This window comes from Colletotrichum navitas (genome assembly GCF_030913465.1).
Source record: "Colletotrichum navitas strain CBS 125086 chromosome Unknown LY79scaffold_4, whole genome shotgun sequence".
Taxonomy (NCBI): Eukaryota; Fungi; Ascomycota; class Sordariomycetes; order Glomerellales; family Glomerellaceae; genus Colletotrichum; species Colletotrichum navitas.
In genome coordinates this window covers 179,379-200,954 of record NW_026850550.1, presented here as the reverse complement: position 1 = coordinate 200,954, position 21,576 = coordinate 179,379, and the positions used below count along the sequence as shown (strand labels likewise).

The 21,576-nt window shown below is 54.4% G+C and overlaps 8 protein-coding genes across 8 annotated transcripts; 4 read left to right on the top strand and 4 right to left on the bottom strand.

Annotated features, from left to right (window-relative positions):
- Positions 1 to 1,163: 1,163 nt before the first annotated feature.
- LY79DRAFT_505658 (glycosyl transferase family group 2-domain-containing protein) lies at positions 1,164 to 4,084 on the top strand (the record flags this gene model as incomplete). The annotated part of the gene is made up of 5 exons (XM_060553643.1): positions 1,164 to 1,559; positions 1,609 to 2,154; positions 2,210 to 2,952; positions 3,004 to 3,650; positions 3,726 to 4,084. The coding sequence occupies 5 exons, from the start codon at positions 1,164 to 1,166 to the stop codon at positions 4,082 to 4,084; spliced, it is 2,691 nt and encodes an 896-aa protein (XP_060419245.1).
- Positions 4,085 to 5,435: 1,351 nt separating this feature from the next.
- Positions 5,436 to 7,345, bottom strand: LY79DRAFT_623191 (CTLH/CRA C-terminal to lish motif domain-containing protein). The gene is made up of 3 exons (XM_060562075.1): positions 6,940 to 7,345; positions 6,333 to 6,872; positions 5,436 to 6,276 (listed from the first exon to the last, which is right to left on the bottom strand). Exons 1-3 carry the CDS (start codon positions 6,988 to 6,990, stop codon positions 5,626 to 5,628), a joined length of 1,242 nt encoding a protein of 413 aa, XP_060419244.1. The 5' UTR covers positions 6,991 to 7,345; the 3' UTR covers positions 5,436 to 5,625.
- Positions 7,346 to 9,245: 1,900 nt separating this feature from the next.
- Positions 9,246 to 10,292, top strand: LY79DRAFT_575755 (uncharacterized protein; the record flags this gene model as incomplete). Its single annotated transcript, XM_060559732.1, has 2 exons — positions 9,246 to 9,909; positions 9,961 to 10,292. The coding sequence occupies 2 exons, from the start codon at positions 9,246 to 9,248 to the stop codon at positions 10,290 to 10,292; spliced, it is 996 nt and encodes a 331-aa protein (XP_060419243.1).
- A 1,016-nt stretch (positions 10,293 to 11,308) lies between these two features.
- On the top strand, positions 11,309 to 11,958 carry LY79DRAFT_575754 (uncharacterized protein; the record flags this gene model as incomplete). The annotated part of the gene is given in 3 exon segments (XM_060559731.1): positions 11,309 to 11,428; positions 11,490 to 11,509; positions 11,526 to 11,958. The coding sequence occupies 3 exon segments, from the start codon at positions 11,309 to 11,311 to the stop codon at positions 11,956 to 11,958; spliced, it is 573 nt and encodes a 190-aa protein (XP_060419242.1).
- Positions 11,959 to 12,003: 45 nt separating this feature from the next.
- On the top strand, positions 12,004 to 12,486 carry LY79DRAFT_665744 (uncharacterized protein; the record flags this gene model as incomplete). The annotated part of the gene is made up of 2 exons (XM_060563115.1): positions 12,004 to 12,390; positions 12,469 to 12,486. The coding sequence occupies 2 exons, from the start codon at positions 12,004 to 12,006 to the stop codon at positions 12,484 to 12,486; spliced, it is 405 nt and encodes a 134-aa protein (XP_060419241.1).
- Positions 12,487 to 12,498: 12 nt separating this feature from the next.
- On the bottom strand, positions 12,499 to 13,305 carry LY79DRAFT_537495 (uncharacterized protein). The gene has a single exon (XM_060556681.1). It carries the CDS (start codon positions 13,059 to 13,061, stop codon positions 12,549 to 12,551), a length of 513 nt encoding a protein of 170 aa, XP_060419240.1. The 5' UTR covers positions 13,062 to 13,305; the 3' UTR covers positions 12,499 to 12,548.
- A 2,983-nt stretch (positions 13,306 to 16,288) lies between these two features.
- On the bottom strand, positions 16,289 to 18,282 carry LY79DRAFT_586629 (uncharacterized protein; the record flags this gene model as incomplete). Its single annotated transcript, XM_060560665.1, is given in 6 exon segments — positions 16,289 to 17,025; positions 17,075 to 17,311; positions 17,368 to 17,409; positions 17,421 to 17,849; positions 17,904 to 18,105; positions 18,157 to 18,282. 6 exon segments carry the CDS (start codon positions 18,280 to 18,282, stop codon positions 16,289 to 16,291), a joined length of 1,773 nt encoding a protein of 590 aa, XP_060419239.1.
- Positions 18,283 to 19,479: 1,197 nt separating this feature from the next.
- Positions 19,480 to 20,508, bottom strand: LY79DRAFT_247938 (uncharacterized protein). The gene has a single exon (XM_060551819.1). The coding sequence runs from the start codon at positions 20,398 to 20,400 to the stop codon at positions 19,792 to 19,794; it is 609 nt and encodes a 202-aa protein (XP_060419238.1). The 5' UTR covers positions 20,401 to 20,508; the 3' UTR covers positions 19,480 to 19,791.
- Between the last annotated feature and the right edge of the window lie 1,068 nt (positions 20,509 to 21,576).

Sequence of the window (21,576 nt, the reverse complement as noted above, 5' to 3'; positions counted from 1 at the left end):
GATGCCAACTCCTCCCTCGACAAAGCATATCTGTCTATCCACTAGTGGTCTTCTGCGCTGCTTCGCTTTGCAAGCACATCCTAGAGCCGCAGGAATGTGGCTGACCTAAACCGCGCTAAGTCAGGACTGCACCCGCGGTTCCTGAGCTAGACTGTTTGGAATCTCCTGTCTCTCCCCCACTGCTCATCGTTATGCTGGCACATTCATTACCCGTCGTCAGAGACAGACGTTGCATCTTCTTCAACCGTCTTCTGTGCCAGTCAGCCCGACCTGGACAGGCGTACTTCAGGTGAAGCACACCTTCGCTCCGCTTCAATGTCTCATTCTTGTGATGCGCAGGCCAGTCACGTTGTCGCGTCAATATGGGCCATTCGCTTAATCCATGTCGGCATCATGATGATGGCCGCACTCTCACTGTCGGCGTTCGACCACCAAGGGGAACGCGCGGTCGACTAGTATCTAGTAAGCCTCTGACCTCGCAGGGGTACTACGGCTCCTTTGCAGCCTAGCGGCTTGGCCATGCAACGCTTGGGGAGGCATCGTTCGCGCGATAAGGCCTCGGCTTCCCTTTGTCGCCTTCGACCAACGCTAACACCTCAGGATACCTAGTGAAGCCTCTTTCCTTCTTTGTACGAATACCTGCTTACCCGGTTCGTACCCAGCGCACGGGTGGCGGCCAACTTCCCACGTATGGGACCAGGGACAATGCCGCTTGTCACCAGTCCCCAGCTAAGATGCTAGCCTGTAAAACTCATGTTTGTGCGATGGGCCTCGAGTGATGGCAATGCCAGCCGCTGCTTGTCCCTGGTACGATCCGGGGCCGTCGTCTTCTCAATGCCGCGGCGGGAGCGCCCATGATCGCCCACCTCGTTTATGGCGCGGCCAATTAGACCAGGCCGTATTGCTCTCAGCCCTCCGGTGCCTCCGTGTACGAGGCATGACTGGTCTTTGTCCTAAAGTCGATGATCCTCCGCGCTTGCGAAGTCTCTACCATGGGCCCCCGTAACACATAACTTGAACCGGTCCCCTGTCTCCTGGGTAACAGATACTCTTACCTAGTAACACATTCGCTTACAGTGCTCACCAACGTTCTCTCTTCATCTCAAGGCTGGAAGAAGTGGTTTGACCAGTTTGTGGTTCGTTCGTTCTACAGCTCCCACAAGATGAAGGCTTTCAAGTCCTACATCGCGCCGGATAAGGCAGCGGCCGAAGCTTCGATGCCCAGCACAGTCCAACCGTCGACTCCCTCGCCGAAACTACAGTCCGAGAAGCCAGGCCCCTACCGCAGCAACAGGGCGTCCGCTCGGCAGTCGACAGTGAGCTTGGCGCTCACGGCGGGAATGAGGGATAAGCATGCCAGCAGCATCAATGATCTCTGGGCCGACGTTACGGTACACAGCTTGTACCAGGACCAGCTCCGGAAGATGTACGCCTCGGCCTGGAACCTCGGTGAGGGCTGTGTTCTGAAGAAGGGCCGCAACGACTATGTCTGCGCCCCTCCTCAGCTGGCTACTATCCCGAATGGATTCTTCGACATGGTCGGCCAGCTCAACGTCAGCGTAAGTGGAGCCCTAACCACGGAATCAACATCGGTACTGACCAGGCCAGTGTGCCATGACTGTAAACACACCCGTGATCCAGTCCATCATCCACGGCTTCTTGAATAGCGGAGAACAGATGGCCTCGATCCCTCTATCTGGAGGCCTGCAACTGCAGGTCCTTCAGAGAATGACAGACCTGCCCCGGTGCCAAAAGCATCACTTCGCGGCCTACATCCTGGACCCCCCCCTTCTGGTTGTCTGGGACGATGACGCGAACAAACTCCACAATCGCGCAGAGAGTCTGGAGGAGATGATCATCGCTCACATTTGGCGAAGCGAATCCGCTGACGAGGAAGAGGCCGATGAGAAGAATGAGAAGCAACCCAAAGTCGGTGTTGAGGAACTCTCGCCTGCAGCGCTTGAGGAGGCTCTCAGGACCGAGGCACGGCCAACTCGGGTGGTAAGCTCTGCCCTCGTGGCGTTGGCCCTCGGCCTCAGTATCACGTGCTTGGGTCTCGGTTGGAGAAGTCTGGCTCTGGAGGTCACAGTCGACGGCTCTTACGCCCGGCTGGGGTTAGTGGCAATGGCACCGGTCACTTTCTTCATGAGCTTGGTAGGTTCATCACTACAATTGCCCTTGGAACACTATTGACTAACACATCGTTTAGTTCTTCTTCATCTCCATTGCTGGCGTCATCTTCCAAGTCTTTGGCCCTATCTCCTCGATTAACGCCAACTCCGCAAACTATTCTGGCAAACCTCCTCGCCGACTTAACCCGTACCAACAACAGCTGCCCCATGTCACTTTTCAGATGCCCGTTTACAAGGAAGGTCTGAGCGCCGTCATCAAGCCCACGGTCCTTTCACTCAAAGCGGCCATCTCGACCTATGAAATGCAGGGCGGCTCTGCCACCATCTTGGTCAACGACGACGGTATGCAGCTCATCGACCCCGAGGAAGCTGCCGCCCGCAAGGAGTTCTACAACGAGCACAACATAGGTTGGATCGCTCGTCCTGGCCATAATCCGAAGCCCGAGGACCCCGCCGAGACGCCCTTCATCCGCAGAGGCAGATTCAAGAAGGCCTCCAACATGAACTACGCCCTGATGACAAGTAACAAGTTGGAGGAGAGGCTCAACCAGGTCGACCGCGGCAGCAATTGGAACCAGGAAAGCGAAGACAGGGTCTACGAACAGGCCTTGGCGCAGATCATTGAAGAGTCTGAGGGCCGCACCTGGGCTGGAGGAAACATCCGCATTGGCGACTACATTCTTCTCATCGACTCCGACACCCGCGTCCCTCGTGACTGTCTTTTGGACGCTGTCAGCGAAATGGAGGCTTCTCCCGAAGTGGCCATCCTCCAGTACACCTCTGGCGTCATGAACGTCTCCGACTCGTTCTTCGAGCAGGCGTAAGTTGTCCCACACGATCGGAGCGTTTTGATACTAACGTCCTTGAACAGTGTCACCTGGTTCACGGAAATGATTTACGCCATGATCACCTTCAATGTCGCCAATGGCGACATTTCACCCTTCGTCGGCCACAATGCCGTGCTCCGCTGGTCCGCTATTCAAGATGCTGCTTCCTATATAGACGAAGATGGCTACGAGAAGTTCTGGTCCGAGTCCCACGTCTCGGAGGATTTCGACATGGCTTTGCGGCTGCAGACAGCCGGTTACATCATCCGATACGGCGCCTACACCGGTGACGGCTTCCAGGAGGGAGTGTCCCTGACGGTCTACGACGAGCTGGCCCGCTGGGAGAAGTACGCCTACGGCTGCAACGAGCTGCTCTTCCATCCCCTCCGCTTCTGGCCCACTCGTGGCCCCTTCACACCCCTCTTCCGCAGGTTCTTGACGTCCAACATTGCCTTCTTCAGGAAGTTGACGATTGTGGCCTACATCGGCACGTACTACGCTATCGGTGCGTCGTGGATCCTGACATGGGCCAACTACTTCATCACTGGGTGGTTTAATGGCGTGTTCGATAAGTACTATCTTGACTCCTTCGCCATTTACTTTGCCCTCATCATCGTGTTCCCGCTCTGCGGCAACGTCGCTCTGGCCGTCCTTCGGTATAGATTGGGCCAGCAGTCCCTCATCGCAGCCTGTAAGTCTCACACAGTGCCCTCAAATCCCTCTGAATATTCGATGAGAGCGCTCGCTGACTGATGTCCCTCTGCAGTATGGAACAACTTCAAGTGGATGCCAATCTTCACCATTTTCCTCGGCGGTATCTCACTCCACGTCTCCAAGGCTCTTCTCTGCCATTTCTTCGAGATCAATATTCAGTGGGGCGCCACGTCCAAGGAGGTCGAGCGCTGCAACTTCATGGAGGAGATCCCCAAGATCATCAAGAGCTTCGCGGGCACCTTCATCTACACCTTCGCCGGGACTGCTCTCATCGTCTGCGGCATCTACGTTTTCCCTCCCCTGTGGCAGATCAACACCTTCGCTACCCTTTATCCCGTGGGCGTCTCCGTCGTGTCGCACTTTGCGCTCCCCGTGCTCCTGAACCCGGCCTTGATGAAGTTCACCTTCTAGGGCCTGCCACCTTTTCACGTTCACGTTTCTTTCATTTCTTCCTCTATGGTTGGCACAGCCTCTGGGTATCATAAAATTAGGGTCTCTAGACGGAGTTTTCATTCTGGCAATGAGGTGTTTTGGGGGTATAGACTTTTCGGTACGCCATTGGGCACGGCTGCGGCAATGGAGGCCTTCCCTTCCCGCTTTACTTTCAGTGGGAAGCATCGTTCATTAGACGATATGAATATAATGTCTTTTGTTTGCTTTGATCTGAATAGCTATCGTCCAAACATCTTATGAAATGAACCTTTCCAAAAACAAAAATCCGAACCCGGCGCCAGCCAATATGGCGTCTTGTTTCCTCGCTGCCCCTGTGGTCAGAAAAGTGACAACTCAAAGACTTGCACACACGATAGACAAGGACGGTGTTGAAAAGGGGGCTTAAGGATTTGGGACTTCCCCCGGGAAGTTCCCGACACAAGGCGATCGTAGGCTATTTGCGGCCGGTTGTCATCTCTCACAATCCCCCTCCCCCCCCAAAAAAACACATACACACACACAAACACAACGACCACACCGCCCCATATCTGGAATACCTGTGACCTCGTGTTGGCGCTCATACTGCAGCACCTTACCAGGACGCAGCTCCCCGCCCGACGTTTCTGCCTCTTCCGAGTTTCTCGGCCCACGCCTTGCACCTCGGCGCGGGCCATAGAGGGGCACCGAAAACACGGGAGCAGGCCTCCCCTAACGAGTTGCGAAGCTCTACTTGGGGAGGGGGGGGAGGTTGCTTCAATTTCAATGAAGGGATATGGGGGCATACAGGGCAAGGCCCACACGACCAGTGGAAGAGGAACGGTGTATACCGTCGCTTTGGTAGGTTCCTCCCGACCTTCGGGCCATGTAGGCAAGGGTTGACGGGGCAGGAACAGAGGAACAAAGGGGGCGTCCTCGCGGAAACGGTGTCTTGAACCCCAGCCCTCGTCCGTCCGAGAAGCCAGGCAAGGAAGGGGAAGGGGGCTTCGTTCGGAACCTCGAAGGAGAGCGAGTATCCTTGGCTAGACCACAGTCTCTCGGTCTGTTGCAACCGAGCGACCGATCACGCTCTTGAAGGCAAATTACATCACCAGAGGGCAGGATTTGCTGCTCGGCCAAACCGTCGCAGTGGTTGTCCCCAAATCCCGGCCGGTGCTGACATTGCGATGGGTGCAAAGGGCGGAAGACAGAGCCAACACGGTATAAATCAGCAGAAGATAGGAATATTTTCAAAAATTGACTCTCAGCTATTTCTTTTTCTTCTCATCTGATATGGTGCTGTGCTCTTTGTGGATGAGTGAGTCGTATCCTTGATTGCCCCCCCCCCCCCCCCCCCCCTCGGTTCGCTTTCCCCGTGTTGCGCCTGAAAACTCCACGAAACAACCTATAAACGCTGACATGAAGCAATATTGATAATCTGGTGTGTGGTGACACTGAAAAAGAGATGAGATCACACCGTCACCGAGTTTTGAGGCTGGCCTGGCACATAGAAAGGCTGCAGCCCTCGTGTTTCTGCCACGGAGTCACGTAATGAAGACCTTCTTGAGCTTGTCAATGGGGTAGACTTCTCCAGTCCGCAGATCCTTGACCTGGTCCGGCGGCAAGCCGGACTTCTTGGCGTACTCTTCGAGGCGCTCCTTGCCATAGGCCCGGCTATTCGGCAACAGCAGCAGGTCGTGCTCGACGTAGCTCTTGGTGTGATGCGCGTAAGGGACGTTACGAGCGAGATCGTTGAGTTCCGTCGAGCAGATCGGGCAGACGGACTGCGTGCCCGCGGTGGCCGACGCATTGGTGGCAGTGTTGGCGTCTGCCGCGACGTGTGACGAGTTCAAGGAATGGCAGGCAGGGGTCTTGAGGGCAGAAAGACCCGACGAGAGAGCAATGTGCAGGAGAGGATAAGAAGGAAGGGCGAGGAGATTATTGTGGGTGCGGGTGAAGAGCTCCGCGAGGGCGTTCCAGCGGTCTTGGCTGTATAGGTCCGAGTAAACGGCATTAGCAGCTGTGGGAGGGTAGGCGAGGAGGCCGAAGGCTTTGCGAAGCTCGTCTGGATACGTCGACTTGAAAGGGACAAGGTACTTCTTCGCGTGCGCGATGGCCTCGAGCAGTTTGGGTTGTGATTGGGTGCGGACGAGCTCGATGTACTGTTGGAAGCGGAGCATGAACTCAAGGTTGCTCTATTGTAAATTTGGTCAGTCTCAACTCGAGAATAAGGCGGATGGCAAAGACGTACATCCATCTTGCGGAGCTCCTTCTTGTTATCTTGACACCAAGCCAGCGCCTCGACAACGCTCCCGCTTCTAAGCGATTCCTGAATGCGGCTCATATGCACAAAGGTCTCGACGTCGACCAGGTCATCCATGTTACGCTCGGCGGTAAGTGCCTGGGCGCTTTCGTTATAACCCTGGCGAAGCAGGTAGTCGACAAGCAGACGGTCGAGACGTGCGCGGCTCCAGGCCTCGTACTTGACGTCGTCGACCGAGTGCATATTGTAGAGGTCGCCAAGGTGCGAGATGCGAGCGCCCGCCTGGCGGGTGAGGCGGGCCTCCTCCTCGGCATGAGCAGTGAGCTTACGCTTGACGCCGCGCATGCGGGCGATCATGGTATCGAGGTTGCGAAGGACATCGTCGGGAGATGCGCGGCCGTTGACCGAGGCCGTGGCGGTCTCCTTGAGAAGGGTCTTGATGGCAGTCGAGTCCTTTTCGACGGTGAAATGGGCGGATCGAAAGTTTTTGCGAAGGAGTTCGTACGGGAGACGGAGGAGGGGTTGGTCCTATCGGTTGGAATGGGGGGGTTAGTGCTGGAGTTTGAGCTAGCTTGTGTCACAGCGACCGACGTACGAGGAGGAGATGATCCTGGTGCTTTATCGTCGAGTGCTCGTGATCGCCCATATTGGCAACCGTCCTGGACGTGTCAATGGGTTGATAGCACTGCTTGGCCGTTCACAACGGCGTGTGTGTCCTCGAAGGAGGGATTCGCGAAGGCTGGCCTTGTCGGTGTGACTTGAGTGGTTGTTGGAGACCCGCGGCTAGGAGGTTGAAGCACAGATGCACTGATACGGCCGCTAATAGCAGTTGACGTTATGCGGCCCGATGTGGCGGGGCCGGAGTCGCTCCGTCGTCAAGATGACTTTGGAGAGAGTTGGCTTACGTTATGACTAAGGTATCGGAAGCTCGCAAGTAGTCATAATTCCACTTAAAGTCGCTTGCAGCATCGCTTTTGCATTTTGCTGGGCTAAAGTCCATTGCGCAGTCTCGATACTTGCTATCAAAAGGTCCCCAGCATGTCCTCTGGTTCCCCACAATGACGGACCCCAGCACTGGCACACGACGACTGAGCTGTTCTGGGTGCACGAGCCACATCTGTGGCTCGGTTCGGTCTGCGTATCACTACCCCACCCAGACGCGTCTTCTTTCCCGTCCCCTCAGCCACATGTCACTCGCTCATTGTGAGAGGTAAGCGGGTGCAACGCGAGAGAGCCTGGGAAAGAGGTAAGACAACAACCTCGCAGGCCGTGACTTACAGCGGTGGAGACTACCGTGGAGCCGGCGTATCTATTGCACTCGAGTTCAAAGTGGAATGTCTCACAGCCCATCAGTCAAGTGATTCATGTTGTAAGCCAACGAGGGCATCAGATGATTGGTAAGGCTCGGTATTCGCAGTCGCAGAGTTGGCGGGTGGGTGCAACGAGTCGCTAAGGCAGAGGAGCAAAGACCCCGGCCCCCCTCGAACGGGTGGGTGGAAAGCTACCCCTGCTGCCGTTTGGGATTGTTGTCCATCGCTAACGTGAGGCATGGGCTCTTTCACACATTAATCGATAAGTCGTGACAAGCAACACTCGCATTGCTGGCCTGGGATGCTGTTGTAGCAGGTGCCCCTCTGCAGGACGGGGATTGGATCGGGGCACTCGGGGAAGGAAGCACCAGTAGTGGCCGAATGCCTGGGGGTGTAGCTTCCCAGCCCCTGATTGGCTTTGTACACTTCCTGCCTCAGGCCAGAAGCCTCCCTCACCCTCAAGCGTATTTATCTCCAGCCTCACCCACTTTGCACGTGTTCACCCTCTTCCTTTGCCGCGTGACCAGAGCTTCCCGCCGCCCCCCCAAACCAACAAGTCAACTCAACCGGCCTCCTTCCAGTCTATTTCCTCCTCAGGAACTAATAAGAATAAACGCAAGCCTTCGCCCAGGCTGTGGCAATCTTCAAGATTCGCGAGTTGTGAAAAAATCCGACGCGTTTTCCTTGTATTCTTCCACCATTCGATCTTCAGCTGCTTATAACTGGACGGGCTCCATCCGACGAGCCCCCCCTAGCTACCCGCTGCCGCGCGATATCACGAGTTTGATCACGCCGAACACGTGAACTCCAGCAAAACCCGTGATCTGGCACTCACCGCCCAGACCACGCCGCAAAGCACATGATCTGAAGGTATGCGACCTGTCCCATTTTTCTGGCGATCTTCACATCGGTCCTATCGTCTTCCATTTCAATCGCACTGCACAGCGACGCAAGGCAGAGTTTTTTCTGCCTCGTTGCTTTTGCTCATTGCGCCATTTCCCGAAATACTGCCTTCATCAAGTCTATATCGCGATGTTGCCCGTCAGCCCTGATCAAGTGATCTAAGATGAATTTCTTCCGCATTGGAAGGAGGCACAATCCGCTTCAAACAGACCCATCCGGGCCATTCACACACCCAAAACGCGCTTATTCGGAGCACGGCAAAGCCTCTAGATGGTCTCGGATATCATCACAATCTCTAGCCTCACTCACCGCAACTCATCCTTCATGGCAAACATGCGACAGAATATGCCTGGAAGTGGATCACGCATGTCAAGTGCAAGCGCTCTTGCCATCCTGACTCACAAGCAAATCGCTTCTTCGAGATCGACCACCTCAATTTGATGTCTTCCACTAACACACTTATCCCTTTGCTCACTCAGCCATCTTCGCCCTCCATACTCTGCGGGCTGATTCACACCTTAGTCTCGGGTGCTAACCATCCTTCCAGTCCCGCGATTCATCCTCGTGGCTTCGAACTGTGCTGACCTCGAGGCTCCGCCAACTGTCGAAGGCACAGACAGTGCTGCGTTTCCTCTCTCCTGCCCCCCCCAACCTTTCAATCCAACAGCAAAGCCCTATTATCGCAATAATGGCAGATGTCATGGTCGATCACCCAGAACTCTCTGAGCTGACGGGTTCGCCCTCGCCTGGTCAAAAGCGGAAGCGCGATGACATGTCAGAGTCCAACAGTCCTGGTCGAGCCAAGCGAGCTAGCGCTGGACTCTCAGACGCCGACACCGCAGCTTTCATCGAGAACGCGGTGGAAGCTGCTCATGCCGCCGCTGCTAACGGCGTCAACGTGGCCGACTTCAGCGCTCTCCAGCAAGCTGCCGCCGCCGAGCACTCGGAGGCGGCTGATCCGGCCAATGCATCCAGCACCGCCGCCGCCGCCCTAGGATCCATGTATCCTACTCTTCATGTTCCATCCACCACAGAGGAGCAGTTCGCCGCCCAGACGAGTAATGAGCCGAACCATGGCCAAGACCATACCTTTGGTCACCCCGATCTGAGCCCGCCTGATGGACTGTCTGCCCTCCCTGCTGTACCTCAGCCCACGAATGGCGTCCAGGCTGTCCAGCAGCAGCAGGCTCATCAAACCCATCAAGCTCTTCAGCAACATCAGCAGCATCAGCAGCACCAGCCCCCGCAGCCCCAGCATCGGTACTCATCTGGATCGGCGGGTACCCCCGCTAAGAAACCAGATGTCGGTTCTGAGGAATGGCACAAGATGCGCAAGGATAACCATAAAGAGGGTAAGCATTCCTACGCACTGTGCTCATAGACGTTCATGCTGACTTGAACAGTGGAGCGACGTCGTCGGGAGACCATCAACGAAGGCATCAATGAGTTGGCCAAGATTGTTCCTAACTGCGAGAAGAACAAGGGATCAATCCTCCAGCGCGCCGTCACGTTCATCAACCAACTGAAGGAGAACGAAACGCAAAACATTGAGAAGTGGACTCTTGAGAAGCTGCTTACGGAGCAAGCCATAGCAGAGCTCAGTGCTTCCAACGACAAGCTCAAGCAAGAATGTGAACGTCTCTACAAGGAGTTAGAGACTTGGAAGCGCGTTGCCCAGAACGCGGGCCTTTCGTACCCTCAGGCGAACAAGGAGGAACCGGCGTCGACGGCTTAGGAAGCCCCAGCTCAAGCCGAAGACCCTTTTCTGGCTGACTTAGGCCAAGCTGTTATCCCAGATGGTTTACCGGTCAGCCAGATGGACGTTTATCAACGTGTTCCTCAGCATCACCCCTCGGCTGCACACAGCCCTCCTTGCCGACCTCAGACCCCGGCTCCCAGCACTGTAGCGCCCCGGCAAGTTACCCTCGCCGACGTAGCGGCCAACCAAGACCAAGCTCAGGCTTCTGTTGAAACCGGTTCTTCCCCTTTCTTTTCATTTTATACCCCTAGTCAGCAATAAGCTGCTTTTTTGGTTTTTTCTTCTTTTTTACTCGGATTACCCAACACGGTTCCTGTGGTTGCAAATACACTATAGTTCATCATCAGCCACGCTCTTTGGCTTTCGTTCTACTTGCGTCAGGTGGACGGATTGACCTTGGTATTGAAGAAAGTTTGGTCTTTCGTGTACAGAATATGTATATGGCTAGGGTGCTGGCTGATATATCAATAGTTTGAACCTTTGAGTGTGCCCCATACTAGACGACAAATGACACCCCGATATTGGCCACAGTAGTTTCGCTATGCCTGCCGTGAATTTGCCCGTCATGTTTGAGGTGTATATGGCTATGTTGACTGACATGAGGATGAGGCTTGTTGAGCTTTCTGGAGGCGAGCACAGGTAGGGACAACGGAGCGACGTATTACATAGGCGTGAACTTTGCGCTTGCACATCAAGGGGGTTGGAGGCTCGGGTCAAACACGACGTCTAGTTGAAGAGGGTCGGCTGCTACTGGTTGAAACCTAATAGCAGAGGGTATCTGACTACATAGAGGCGCTGGAGAGGCAGGGACATCCTACGATCTGGGCCTTACCAGGATGAAGAGATTATAGTACCTGGTCATTGTCTCTGGTCTTCGCGATTTCCGACGTCAACAGAGCAGAATTTTGTCTCCGATACATGTCCTAGGGCGCCACCAGAGAGTTGAAATATGCTCGAGAGTACGAGGTTCGGACGGCCGGGTCCTTTTCGACATGTATTACATGGCACTCTTGCCTTCTCTGGTCGTCGCAGACGTAATTCACACGGAACTATGGTACAGAGAAGCACAGGGAGGGGGCAAGAAAACGGATAGCGAAAGTACTGGTTCCGATGTAAGCCAGAACCTTTGGCGTGCTCATGTGTGGGTGTTAAAGTTGACGACGAACTCTATAGATTCGTTTATCAGTAAACTCGTGAGTTTGATTTCAGGAGGATTGTCAAGATCGTTAAGACAGGCCCCGCCCGAGTATCATCTGACCGACTCCCGAGCTTCATAGCTGCAGCCAACGGCATGGAGGCACATCCAAATGGCCGCAAGTACAAGCTTCCCACCAAGCATGGCCTACCGATTGTACCCGATGACTACTTCACCGACAATAAGTACAAGGTCACGCTGGACAAGTCAGAGGCCCATTGCTTTGTTGGTCGGTGGAGCATCCTCCACCGCTTAGCAGATTGGAAGCGCACTTGGGCTCGTATTATCGTCGATGAGGCCCATCAGGGCAAGAAGGATAATGGCAAAATGTACCAGAATCTCATCCGCAAGCAGTCCAACGCCATCCATTTCGTCTCGGCTACCATCCTCGCCAATCACATCCAAGATCTTACGGTCTTCATTAAGATCCTGTACTGCAAGATGTAGGCGGGCTTTGGGAACAAGATTTGGACGGCCCCCGCGCGTGCGGACATGGGTAACATGATTCTCATGTACTACCCAAAGTACGACCCTCTGGCCGAGGTCACGACTGTGGGAAACCGCACAGTGAAGGGCATCTTCCATCCTGCAACGTACGCCAACAACGTTCTTCCACCCGGCGCAGCCCGCTTCAGACAGATGTGGGAACAGACTAAGTTGCCCCTCTGGATCCTTTATCCTGGCATCTACGCCACCGTCGGCTGTGACTCTTTGTGGCGGGACGAATTCGCCCAAGTTGTTGTGCCTAGCATCCTCGGCATGCTCCAACGCAAGCGACAAATGCACTCTCGCCTCCGCCTCCCCGATGGCACCATCACGTTGCCTCAGAGGATGAAAAGAGGCCATGGAAAACCGTTCCATGGAGTTCCGTTCCATGGAGTGAGTCGGGTAAGTATGCAGGTTCCCTGCCATATTCGGCATCTCCATATACTCGCTCCACATCTCTTTGGAATCAAGGGGCAAAATACGGAGTAGAACCAAATAAATGCTGAGATGAGCTTGTGAATTTATGCGTCTACCCGACGTTATATTAAGGGCTATAAAAAGAATATGACGAGATATGGAACGCATTTGATGATGTGGTCCTCCGCGTTACAAAGTAACAACATAGCGCCCCCCCGGGAAGGTGTTGTATGGGGGAAAAGCCCATCATGACATACCGCCCTTGTACACAAAACATGGCATGCTGCTCTGCTCATGAAGAAGTAAAGAGGTGCCATCATCCACGCAAGCCAACGCATGCAATACCGTTCGTTCCCGTTGGACTGCATCGTTCGCCAGACCAGCGTAAGCACGGGAAAACGCCCTTCAGGCCACAAAGGAGACCGCAACCAGCGTGTCCACCTGTGTGTTGTCCTGCAGTTCATGCACTTTCGCACATATGCACGACGTAGTTGACACCTACTCCCCCCCTCTCCGGACCCCCATTCGCAAGATATCGAACGGGCAACCGAGGCCTCTGCACCTCCGCCACCCCGGCACCGGCCACGAAGTACGCACTCGCGCCAAGGGCAGACGAGCGGGCGGAAAGGATTCGAAATGGCGTCCATGTAGACGGGGTCAATGTCTGCCGATCTTAAAGGTATCGACACTGGGGGGGGGGGGATTGAGGCCTGGCCCCCGCAGCATCATTCCGGACTCCGGCTCTGGAACGGGGAGGCCGTCGATGCCATGTAGCGTGTTTCCTGCGGCTTACCCGATACTTTTTGCAGTGACGGAGTCAAATAATGCCCCCCCCCCCTTTTTATTTTGTATTTTTTCTTCTTCGATTTGTGGCTCCGTCAGGGAGTCGGGGCTGACTGGTGGCTATGTTGTTTGCGCGTAAGACAACGGGGCGTGTACAGGTTCGTCTCACTGCGCCCTAGCTTACTTTGGAATTACTCGGCGGTTTATTGCCGAAAAAATGGAGGTTAAGGTATGTGGGCGTGAGGAGACTCGGACTACCGTCCCTGGATCAAGTGATTTTGAAGTCCGGCTGTTCGGCGCGGCTTCAACCTCGCGAGAATATCTTGTTTACCAGACTAGTATCCGTTTCTGTAGACTTGACCCCTTTGCCAATGGCCCCCTTCTTGCCGTATAACCCCCTTGAAACGAACTCCGAATCATGGCATCCATCGCGTCACCATAGAAGCTCTCACGGACAACGACTCTTTTCTAATGTGGGCCAACCGAAAAGGGAACGAAGTTGTGTGGCAACCGTAGGCGGAAACAAACTAGACTGCCCGCTGTAATCTGTACGAGAATTCCTTCCCGAAAAAAACGACCAAGAAAAGCGCACGATTCTCGTGCTTATGGTGGGCTGGCCGCGAGGAAGTACCTACGCAGTATACATATGCCTTCCAGCCATCAATCCCTGCGCACCATACAAACACTTCTCCCCTGCCGTTGCCTCTCTATCCACTCCCTGGTAAATAACCACAACGCACGAACGTGTGTGAGTGGAGAGGTAAGGACGCGAGAAAGGGGGGTGTAGGCGAGCTGAAGATGGAGGGTAATGGGAACGCTCCGCAGCGGGAGCCAACTCGGGCCATGCAAGTAGCCCTCCTCTCCCGACCCGTCTCCGCATCATATTACCGGAAAATCAAGGAAAAAGAAAGCTCATAACACACATCATCTGTCAGGAAAGCGGGAGACGTGGTGCAACGGGGGAAGGGGAAGGAGGGGGGGGGGGGGGTCAGATGTCCGAACAACAACGAGCATGAAATGGAGGGGCGTGTGACGTTCACGGGTCCAAAGTCCAAAAATAAGGTTGTTTGGAAGGGGAAACCACGAAGAGGACGGATAGGAAACAAAGGGGGGGGGGGGGGGGGAGAGACCCGACAAATCTCGGAATAAGGTATGAGGTGTGGCACACCGCGGCGGGTGACTGGCCGCCCGGCGACTCCACTTCTTGACCGGTATGCGGGGCACCGGTGACCGGGGTATTGCCCCCCCTCCCTTTCCCCTTCCCTCATGCCCCGGCGAGGAGTTCACGACTCGCCCGGCCCTTGCGGCCTTGCCGGGCCTCCGCAACGTATTTTCCCAACACTCCCCCCCCTTCCTACCGACGCCTCAGAAAAGAAGTCATATTCGACGAGTCACCTATGCTGTTTCCCCCCTACCCAGGAAAGCGGGACCCAGAAGTACCAGGGTCGCTGGCAGTGTAGTTTATGTACAGCCCGAAACTCTACTGTCGTGGTTCGTCCCCCCCCCCTCCTCCTGCGTCTGTTCCTGCTTCGTTGGGTACCTGCCAGATCTGTCCGGTCGTGTGCGTGCAAACAAACCCACTCCCCCCTCCCTCCTGTCTCTCCTCCTTTCTTGACGTTCCTCACCTCTCACACCCCGTTTTTGCCCCCCCTGACGTCCTGGACCCCTTGATCTCCCCCCCCCCCCGTGACGATGCTGTGGGAGACCACTGTTTGTTTACTCGTCATATTTCATGCCGGTGCAAACGCAAACAACGTGGGAACCTTCGGAAACCCACCGATTGGCGCAGTTGGAATGGAAATACATCCATCCCCACCCACCTTCCCAAATACGTTTTCTTGGAAAGTTGTAACCTCACGCTAAATTCAGCCTAGCCTCGGATCTGCCGAGGAGCCTCATCGACGCTCGGGTCCAACGAGGCTGAAGACTATCTGAGACACACAGACACGCACTAGACCAGATAATAAAGAAGGACGTGGTAGTGCCCGAGGTCATATCAACGACAGACCTCATCGAAGATCATGCGGATGAGCAGGGAAACATTGCGAGTAGACCGCCGTTCATTAATAACCTATCTATAGCGGCATTCGTGAAAGATCACCCCAGGCTGAACCTCACAGGGCTCTCAAGACGGAGTAGTCCCCGAAAAAACTCCAAACAAACAAACTACAAAAAACTCCGTCATAACATCATGCCAGACCTTCCTTTCCCAGTCCAATCTTTTTGTCGGTTGCTTCTTCTTCTGGACATGTTTACTTTCTCTAGCGATGCCTCAGGGCATAGCTCCTCCCTTCCGTCTGTGATTCAAGCGCCTCCACTGATATGAAGTTCATAAAAGGCTGGAACGTCCGAAGCCGGCAAAATATCGCTACAAAAGAAAAGGTTTCAAAAAGAAAACAATCGTCCGGCACATGGCAATGACCAACAGCTCTCCCTGGTGAACCCATTCGTGTTCGCTGATGCTTGGGTAAGGTGGAGCCCGGAAAAGACAAAGCGAAACAGACGTATCGTTCATGACGACGTAACTTGTGCCACCCCCATATCCGTCTCGAACCCTCGGAAAACAGAAACTCCATTCATCGGGCCGTGGGCCTTCCCGATGGAAGCAGCCCGATCTGGTGTTGAAATCACCAGCTCCCGCTGTTTGCATTGCTCCAGTATCCATTACCCCGGAACTGCTGTCGCTAGTTGATGCGCTCCCGTATGCTTTCGATGTCAAGTGTTGCTTTTTAGACCCGCAAATGATAAAAAGACGGACATGTCGCTCGCGAGGTAATCGGCCAGGTCGCGGCGACATGGATACTAAATAGTGAAAACACCTGGCTGCACATATTTCCATCCCTCTTTTTGGCGTCCCAGTGTGGGACTCGGTGGCTTTGAACTGGTTCTGGGCCGGAAGGAAGGCTTCGTATGCAAGAGCGCCAGGAAATCGGGATGGGTATTGAAAACGTGGCCGTTTCATTTACCGCACCCTAATAGGTCGATTTATTCGTTTGTCCAGTGCATTTTCCGCATTGGAACCGTAATATTGATGCCGACGCCTGGCCACAGACAATTAGAAGAACGATAATTGGATCCTAGCTCGCCTCATTCAATGCATCTGCCCTCGTGCAAGTGGTTCTGCTTTTCCTCCTGGACCCGGAATCCCTCGTGCATCCGTCGGTAGATAGCCCGGAAACCCCTGAGAGTTCTGCACAGGAGTCTGGCTGGCACTCACGGGACGAAACACAGAATCGAAACCGCCGCGGGACATGTTGTCGTATGGCGTGGGCATGTACTGGTTCTGAGACATTGGGACGCTAGGGTTCGCAAAATGTCCCTGTGCTGGCCCCGGCTGTTGGGGAGTAAACGAATAGACCGAGTTGCCACCAGGAGCAGCTGTTCCTCCTTGCCATGGCTGCGTGTACATTCCTGCCGAGGCGGCATTGGAATATTCGGTGGGGGATGCGTATAGGGAAGGTCGGCGATGAGGGTCATGAGATGCTGGCACAAGTTCCTGCAGCGGCATGCCGGGCTGGTGGATATTGTTGTTCTCAACGAAATGGTGTTCGGGTTGAATGTTCGAGGACAGCATCTGGGCAGAGTAGTGTTGGTTACGCATCGGCATCTCGTTCATGTACGCGCCCCCATGTAGAGGTCCCGCCGGGCTGTGGTCGCCGCTGGACGTGTGCAAGAGGTCGTGCGGCGCTCCTGTCTTCGATGGTGACGCACTCGTATTGATGGATGGGTGTTCCTCCTCCTCCTTTACGAAGCCATTGTCCTCGTTGTCGGATGGGTAATTCTCGGGGAACTTGTCTTCGGACATGACAAAGACCTGCGTATCGGCGTCTACCGCTCGTTAGTTTGGAACTCCCTAGGAAGGAACAAGGACGCTCACCAATTTCGCCGTTCTTGTACCTCTCCTCCGCTTTAGCCACTTTGAAAATCTCGTCGAGGTATGGCTTCTTCTTCGCGTTCAGCTTGTTCTCCTTGTCTGAGAAGAAAGCCGACATTGCCTCCGTGGTAGCGTCCTCTAGCTTCTGTACGTTAAGATTCATTTTGCGGATGGCCGGGTGCTGCTTTTCAGGGGGTTCCACGATCATTCGAAGGATGTGACACAAGAGATGAACTCGCTCTGGGACGCTTGTCAGCACATGAACTAGATCCTCGAGCTTCATCATGTCATCGTACCTCGTTTGTAGAGATGATCAGGCTCCTTGTGCCTGACTTTCTCTTTGTAGGACCCCATGGCTTCGGCCACCAGTCTGGAGCTTTTTCGTCCTGGCCAGTGTATGGGTGATTCGTTTGTTTTTTCGGCTCGACAACCTTGACCCAAGCCTTGGCGATAAGCTTGCAGGCCGTTTGTTGACAGTTCTTGAATCGTTGTTCGTACAGATTCCACACCTCCTTCTGGTCGCCCACCTTGAGGGTTTTCTTCGTATTAGATGTAACCACAATCGCGACATCGTCCTCATCGTTGGCGGTTCTTCTGTAGCCGGCTACTATTCCTGCTCGGTGTCTCTTGCGTGTCTTGTAGCCGCTATCCTCGTCGAACACATCGCCGCCTAGTCGACGACGGTCTGACGTGCGGTGCCCAAAACTGCCGAAATTCTGGTGGTAGCCATCGCTGTCGAGATGACTGAATTCGGAATCATCGTGCAAGGGAATGGCAACTACACACGTGTCAGAAGGCGATCGGCTCGTGCCAAATATGGTGTGATATGTACCAGGGCGTACACCACTGACGTGGCTGGCGTAGTTGACATGACGAATGAAGTTCTTCAAGTTGAAAAACTTGCTGTACCCGTTTGGGTGGTGTCTTTCGCCCGTGTTACCAAAAACTTCCGTGGACCCGTCATCCAAAACAGCTACCATGAAGAACTTCTTGGCTGGGATGTTGCAGTGATCTCGCAGCGCCTTCTCGATATCCTGACCTAGTCAACAGCCGATGACAGCTTGAAGGGGGTTGCGTGGACTCACAATTGGGGGTCTTCGAGCGTCGCGGGACTCGTGATATCGGCCATCATCGGGGGGTGGAGGGTCGATAGGAAACCGCTCCGGATGCCATTGCCGGGGGTATGGCTCCCGAGGGAAGTCGCGGACCATGACGATGGCACAAACGGCGCGAAAGTTAGTTCGATCTGTGAGAAGCTTGCATCCAGTTGCTGAGATGGAATATCTGAGGTGTCGTTCGGGCAAGACTTAAGACCTTCTTGTAAGCGATGGTGAGTAAAGCGTACAACGCAGCGGGCCGAATCCAAAAGACGAGGAGCTGAATACGACGTGTTACTGTTCGAAGGTTAGAACATAATGGCTTGTTTGATATCCGGTGTCGAGTATCCTACGTAGCGCGGTAAAGGTTGAGACTTTAGAGATGATTGTTATGGAGCAGAAGTATATGTGCAGAAAAGGAGCATCAGAATCAGATATCAATGCAGCCGAGCAGTGACCAGGAAAGGAACACCAGTAAAAAATGGCCAGCGGGGATGCTCAAATCTGACGCACGAGTTGGGTCGTCAAGACTTGACAGAGGTGTGCCGGATCTCGTGCGAGGGTGGATGCAGCAGAGAGCGTGACTTGTCCCGACACCCGTCAAGGGAGCGCTGGCTAAATATTCCACGGCTGGTTCGAAGAGCGTCCGGCGGATTCAGGCCAGAACGGATCACAACGTGTTGATAGGGCTCACAAAAGGGAAAGCGGGATCTCGCCTGATATTGTCGGTGGCTGGCAGAGCGGATGGCTTTCAAACGCAGAGTGAGAGGCAGAGAAATTGCTCAGTGTTGTACCGTGGCTGAACAGACGAGATTGACGGTCCAAGTGATGGACACGACAAAGAAGACGGGTGGTGACTTGTCAGGGGACGTTGCCGGTATTTGGGAAAGGAGTCGGCAGAGGCGGCAGGGTTGGGGGCGGTCGAAACAGATCTGTCAGCTCGCGAAACTGGGCGCCGGGAAGGACCTCAGAGTCCTCTTTGTTCCCAAGATGTCTTGAGACATCGGGGGGAGAAGCCTCTCCACTGGTTCGCGATTTGTCTTAGAACGCAACTCTCCACGCAATGTCTCGGGGATATGTGTAGACCAGCAGAGAAGGAGAGAGAGGAAGAGAGAGAGAGAGAGAAAGGTTGAGAAGTGAGGAACTAGGCGAAGAACCAACAAGATGGGTTTGTGATCTCAGCCAAGAGAACGATGGACACAGCTGCCTCTAGAAGAGAAATCAAAGAGAAAGAGCCAATGACCAAAGGCCGAAGGGTGAGGGCCCTAGATGAGGTCAAGGCTCGCGGGCTGAGGTGGATCTTGGAGGAAGGATAGGCCTGCGAGGCGAGGGCGAGTTGAGCTTGTCGACGGGTCCAGTACTTTCGTAATGTTCCGACTTAGGGCTTCTTAGTGTATCTCGATTTGCCGTGGTAAATATGTGGCAGCTAGCTGGGGAGTACGAGCACGAAGGAGTGTCCCGCAAGCGAAGGGAGGGGGTGAACCGCGAGACCAGCGGACTTGAGGTCGAGGGGCAGCGAGACTAGCATCCGCAGTTGTGGAAACAAGAACGAGCCGGGAAGCAGGAAGTCGACGACCCAAAAGAGACCCCTGGTCTAGCCAAAGGGGAGCTTTCTACCCTCCTTCAGGCTTCGGCTGTATGGTCGGTGGGAGCCCAGGAACAAACAAACGGCATGAGTAACGAGGTCGTCCGTATGAATGCCAGATTGAAGTGCAGCCGGGTTGAGAGAAAAAGGTGGGAGCACACGCCTGAAGCAGGAGGACAGTACGGAGGTATTCCGACGCGAGACGGTGGGGAAGGAGAGACAAAAGGAATAAAGTGATAATAATAATCAAAAAAATAAAAATAAATAAATAAAAAAGGGTTTGCCAGGTACGCCTTCAGTGGTGTGTGGTGAAATGTGGCCAAGGTACTTGTGAAGCTGTGCGAGGGGAAAACTGGAAAGTACCTATTTGAGTGCCCTCCCTGGTCCGTAATCCTGACAACATGTGGCAGGTGTCCGTCAGGAGGGAGAGGGCGTTGGATAAGTCCATACACCACCAAGCTCGCAGATCCAATATGTGTGACCTGCAGGTGGCCACACCCACACCCCCAAGGTAGCCAGCCCCCAGGCTCTCCTGTTGTACTCGCACTACTGTGCGTAGACGAGTTCATCAGAGTACAGTCCCGAGCAAAGACTGCCCACATCTTTGCACATCCATAGCTTGTGCCAGACCCAATACGGCCCTGCATGACCAAACAGAGGGATCCCTAGTCCCGACAAGGGGTTCACCATGTGCTGTCACTTGCGAGATTTGTAGAGGGCGGGCGGGCGATCCTCTTGGCCCTAGTCGCTCTCCCCAGTCCCCAGGAGTGAGCAGTGCCGCAATGAGGTCCGCAATCCGAAGGCTCTGATCATTCAGAATCGGGCACACCTACGTAAGTTTGCAGTTAGCTTTCCATAGCTCATGTTTCCACTCATCCTTGATATCTTTATCAGTTTAACGTCTCGAATCTGTTGTTTCGATGACGTAAAGAGCAAAGCGACCATAGTGGACTCAGAGGTCATCGATGCGAGTATCTGGCGCAGTGAGCAGCATCCCGAGTACCAGTGCACCCAGTCGCCAGATAGTTCGGCAGGTGCTTACGCCGCGGGATTTCCACCCTCCTTGCCGTCTTTGATCTGTCAAGCACCCTTCTCGGAGGTGCTGGAAAGAATAATTTGTGCGGGTGCGTAAGGGTGTGGGAGAGACCCCATGTCGACGAGCAGGGGGTGGAGGTGAGACAACGGTGGACCGGGCTGAACGGCGCATCGGTCGGCAAGAGCCTCGCCAGTCACGAGGGTCTCCATAAGTACATGACTGGCCGTAATCTGGTCGCCGATTGCATCATGTTCAAGCCGGGTGCTATCTCATCTCAGTACTTTCTTTCTTCTTCTCACCATGGCTGCTGTTATTTGGGAATGCCTTGAAATACTCCCTGGGGCACGTCTGGGTGCTCCTCAGATACCCGTATCTCAGTCTTGGATAGCATGACGCCTGCGGAGGCCCGTTGTGGGTTGATAGTCGCCAACGTAGCGATATTTGTGCTGTCCACTGTCTTGGGCGTTTCGATTGCATTGATTGGCGGACTCTTGAAGGATATATGGTGGTCTGGGATCAGGGAAATATATACAGCGACCCGTCGTGCCTGGCTCAAGATCAAGGCAATATTGTGAGCAAACAGCTTGCCTTATTTTGGAATGCAAGGCGCATGGTTGGGTTTGCAGCAAATTCAAGGAGCGCGGACAGAAGAAAAGTCCTCTCACGTGGATTTAGACGAGACATCGGCCCTCGTTTGGTCGACTACACGTGCGTAGCGAAAACCCTATATGACCAGCTGGCCGCCAGTGTCCGGTTCCTGGCACTCTGAACAGGCTTGCAGATGAGA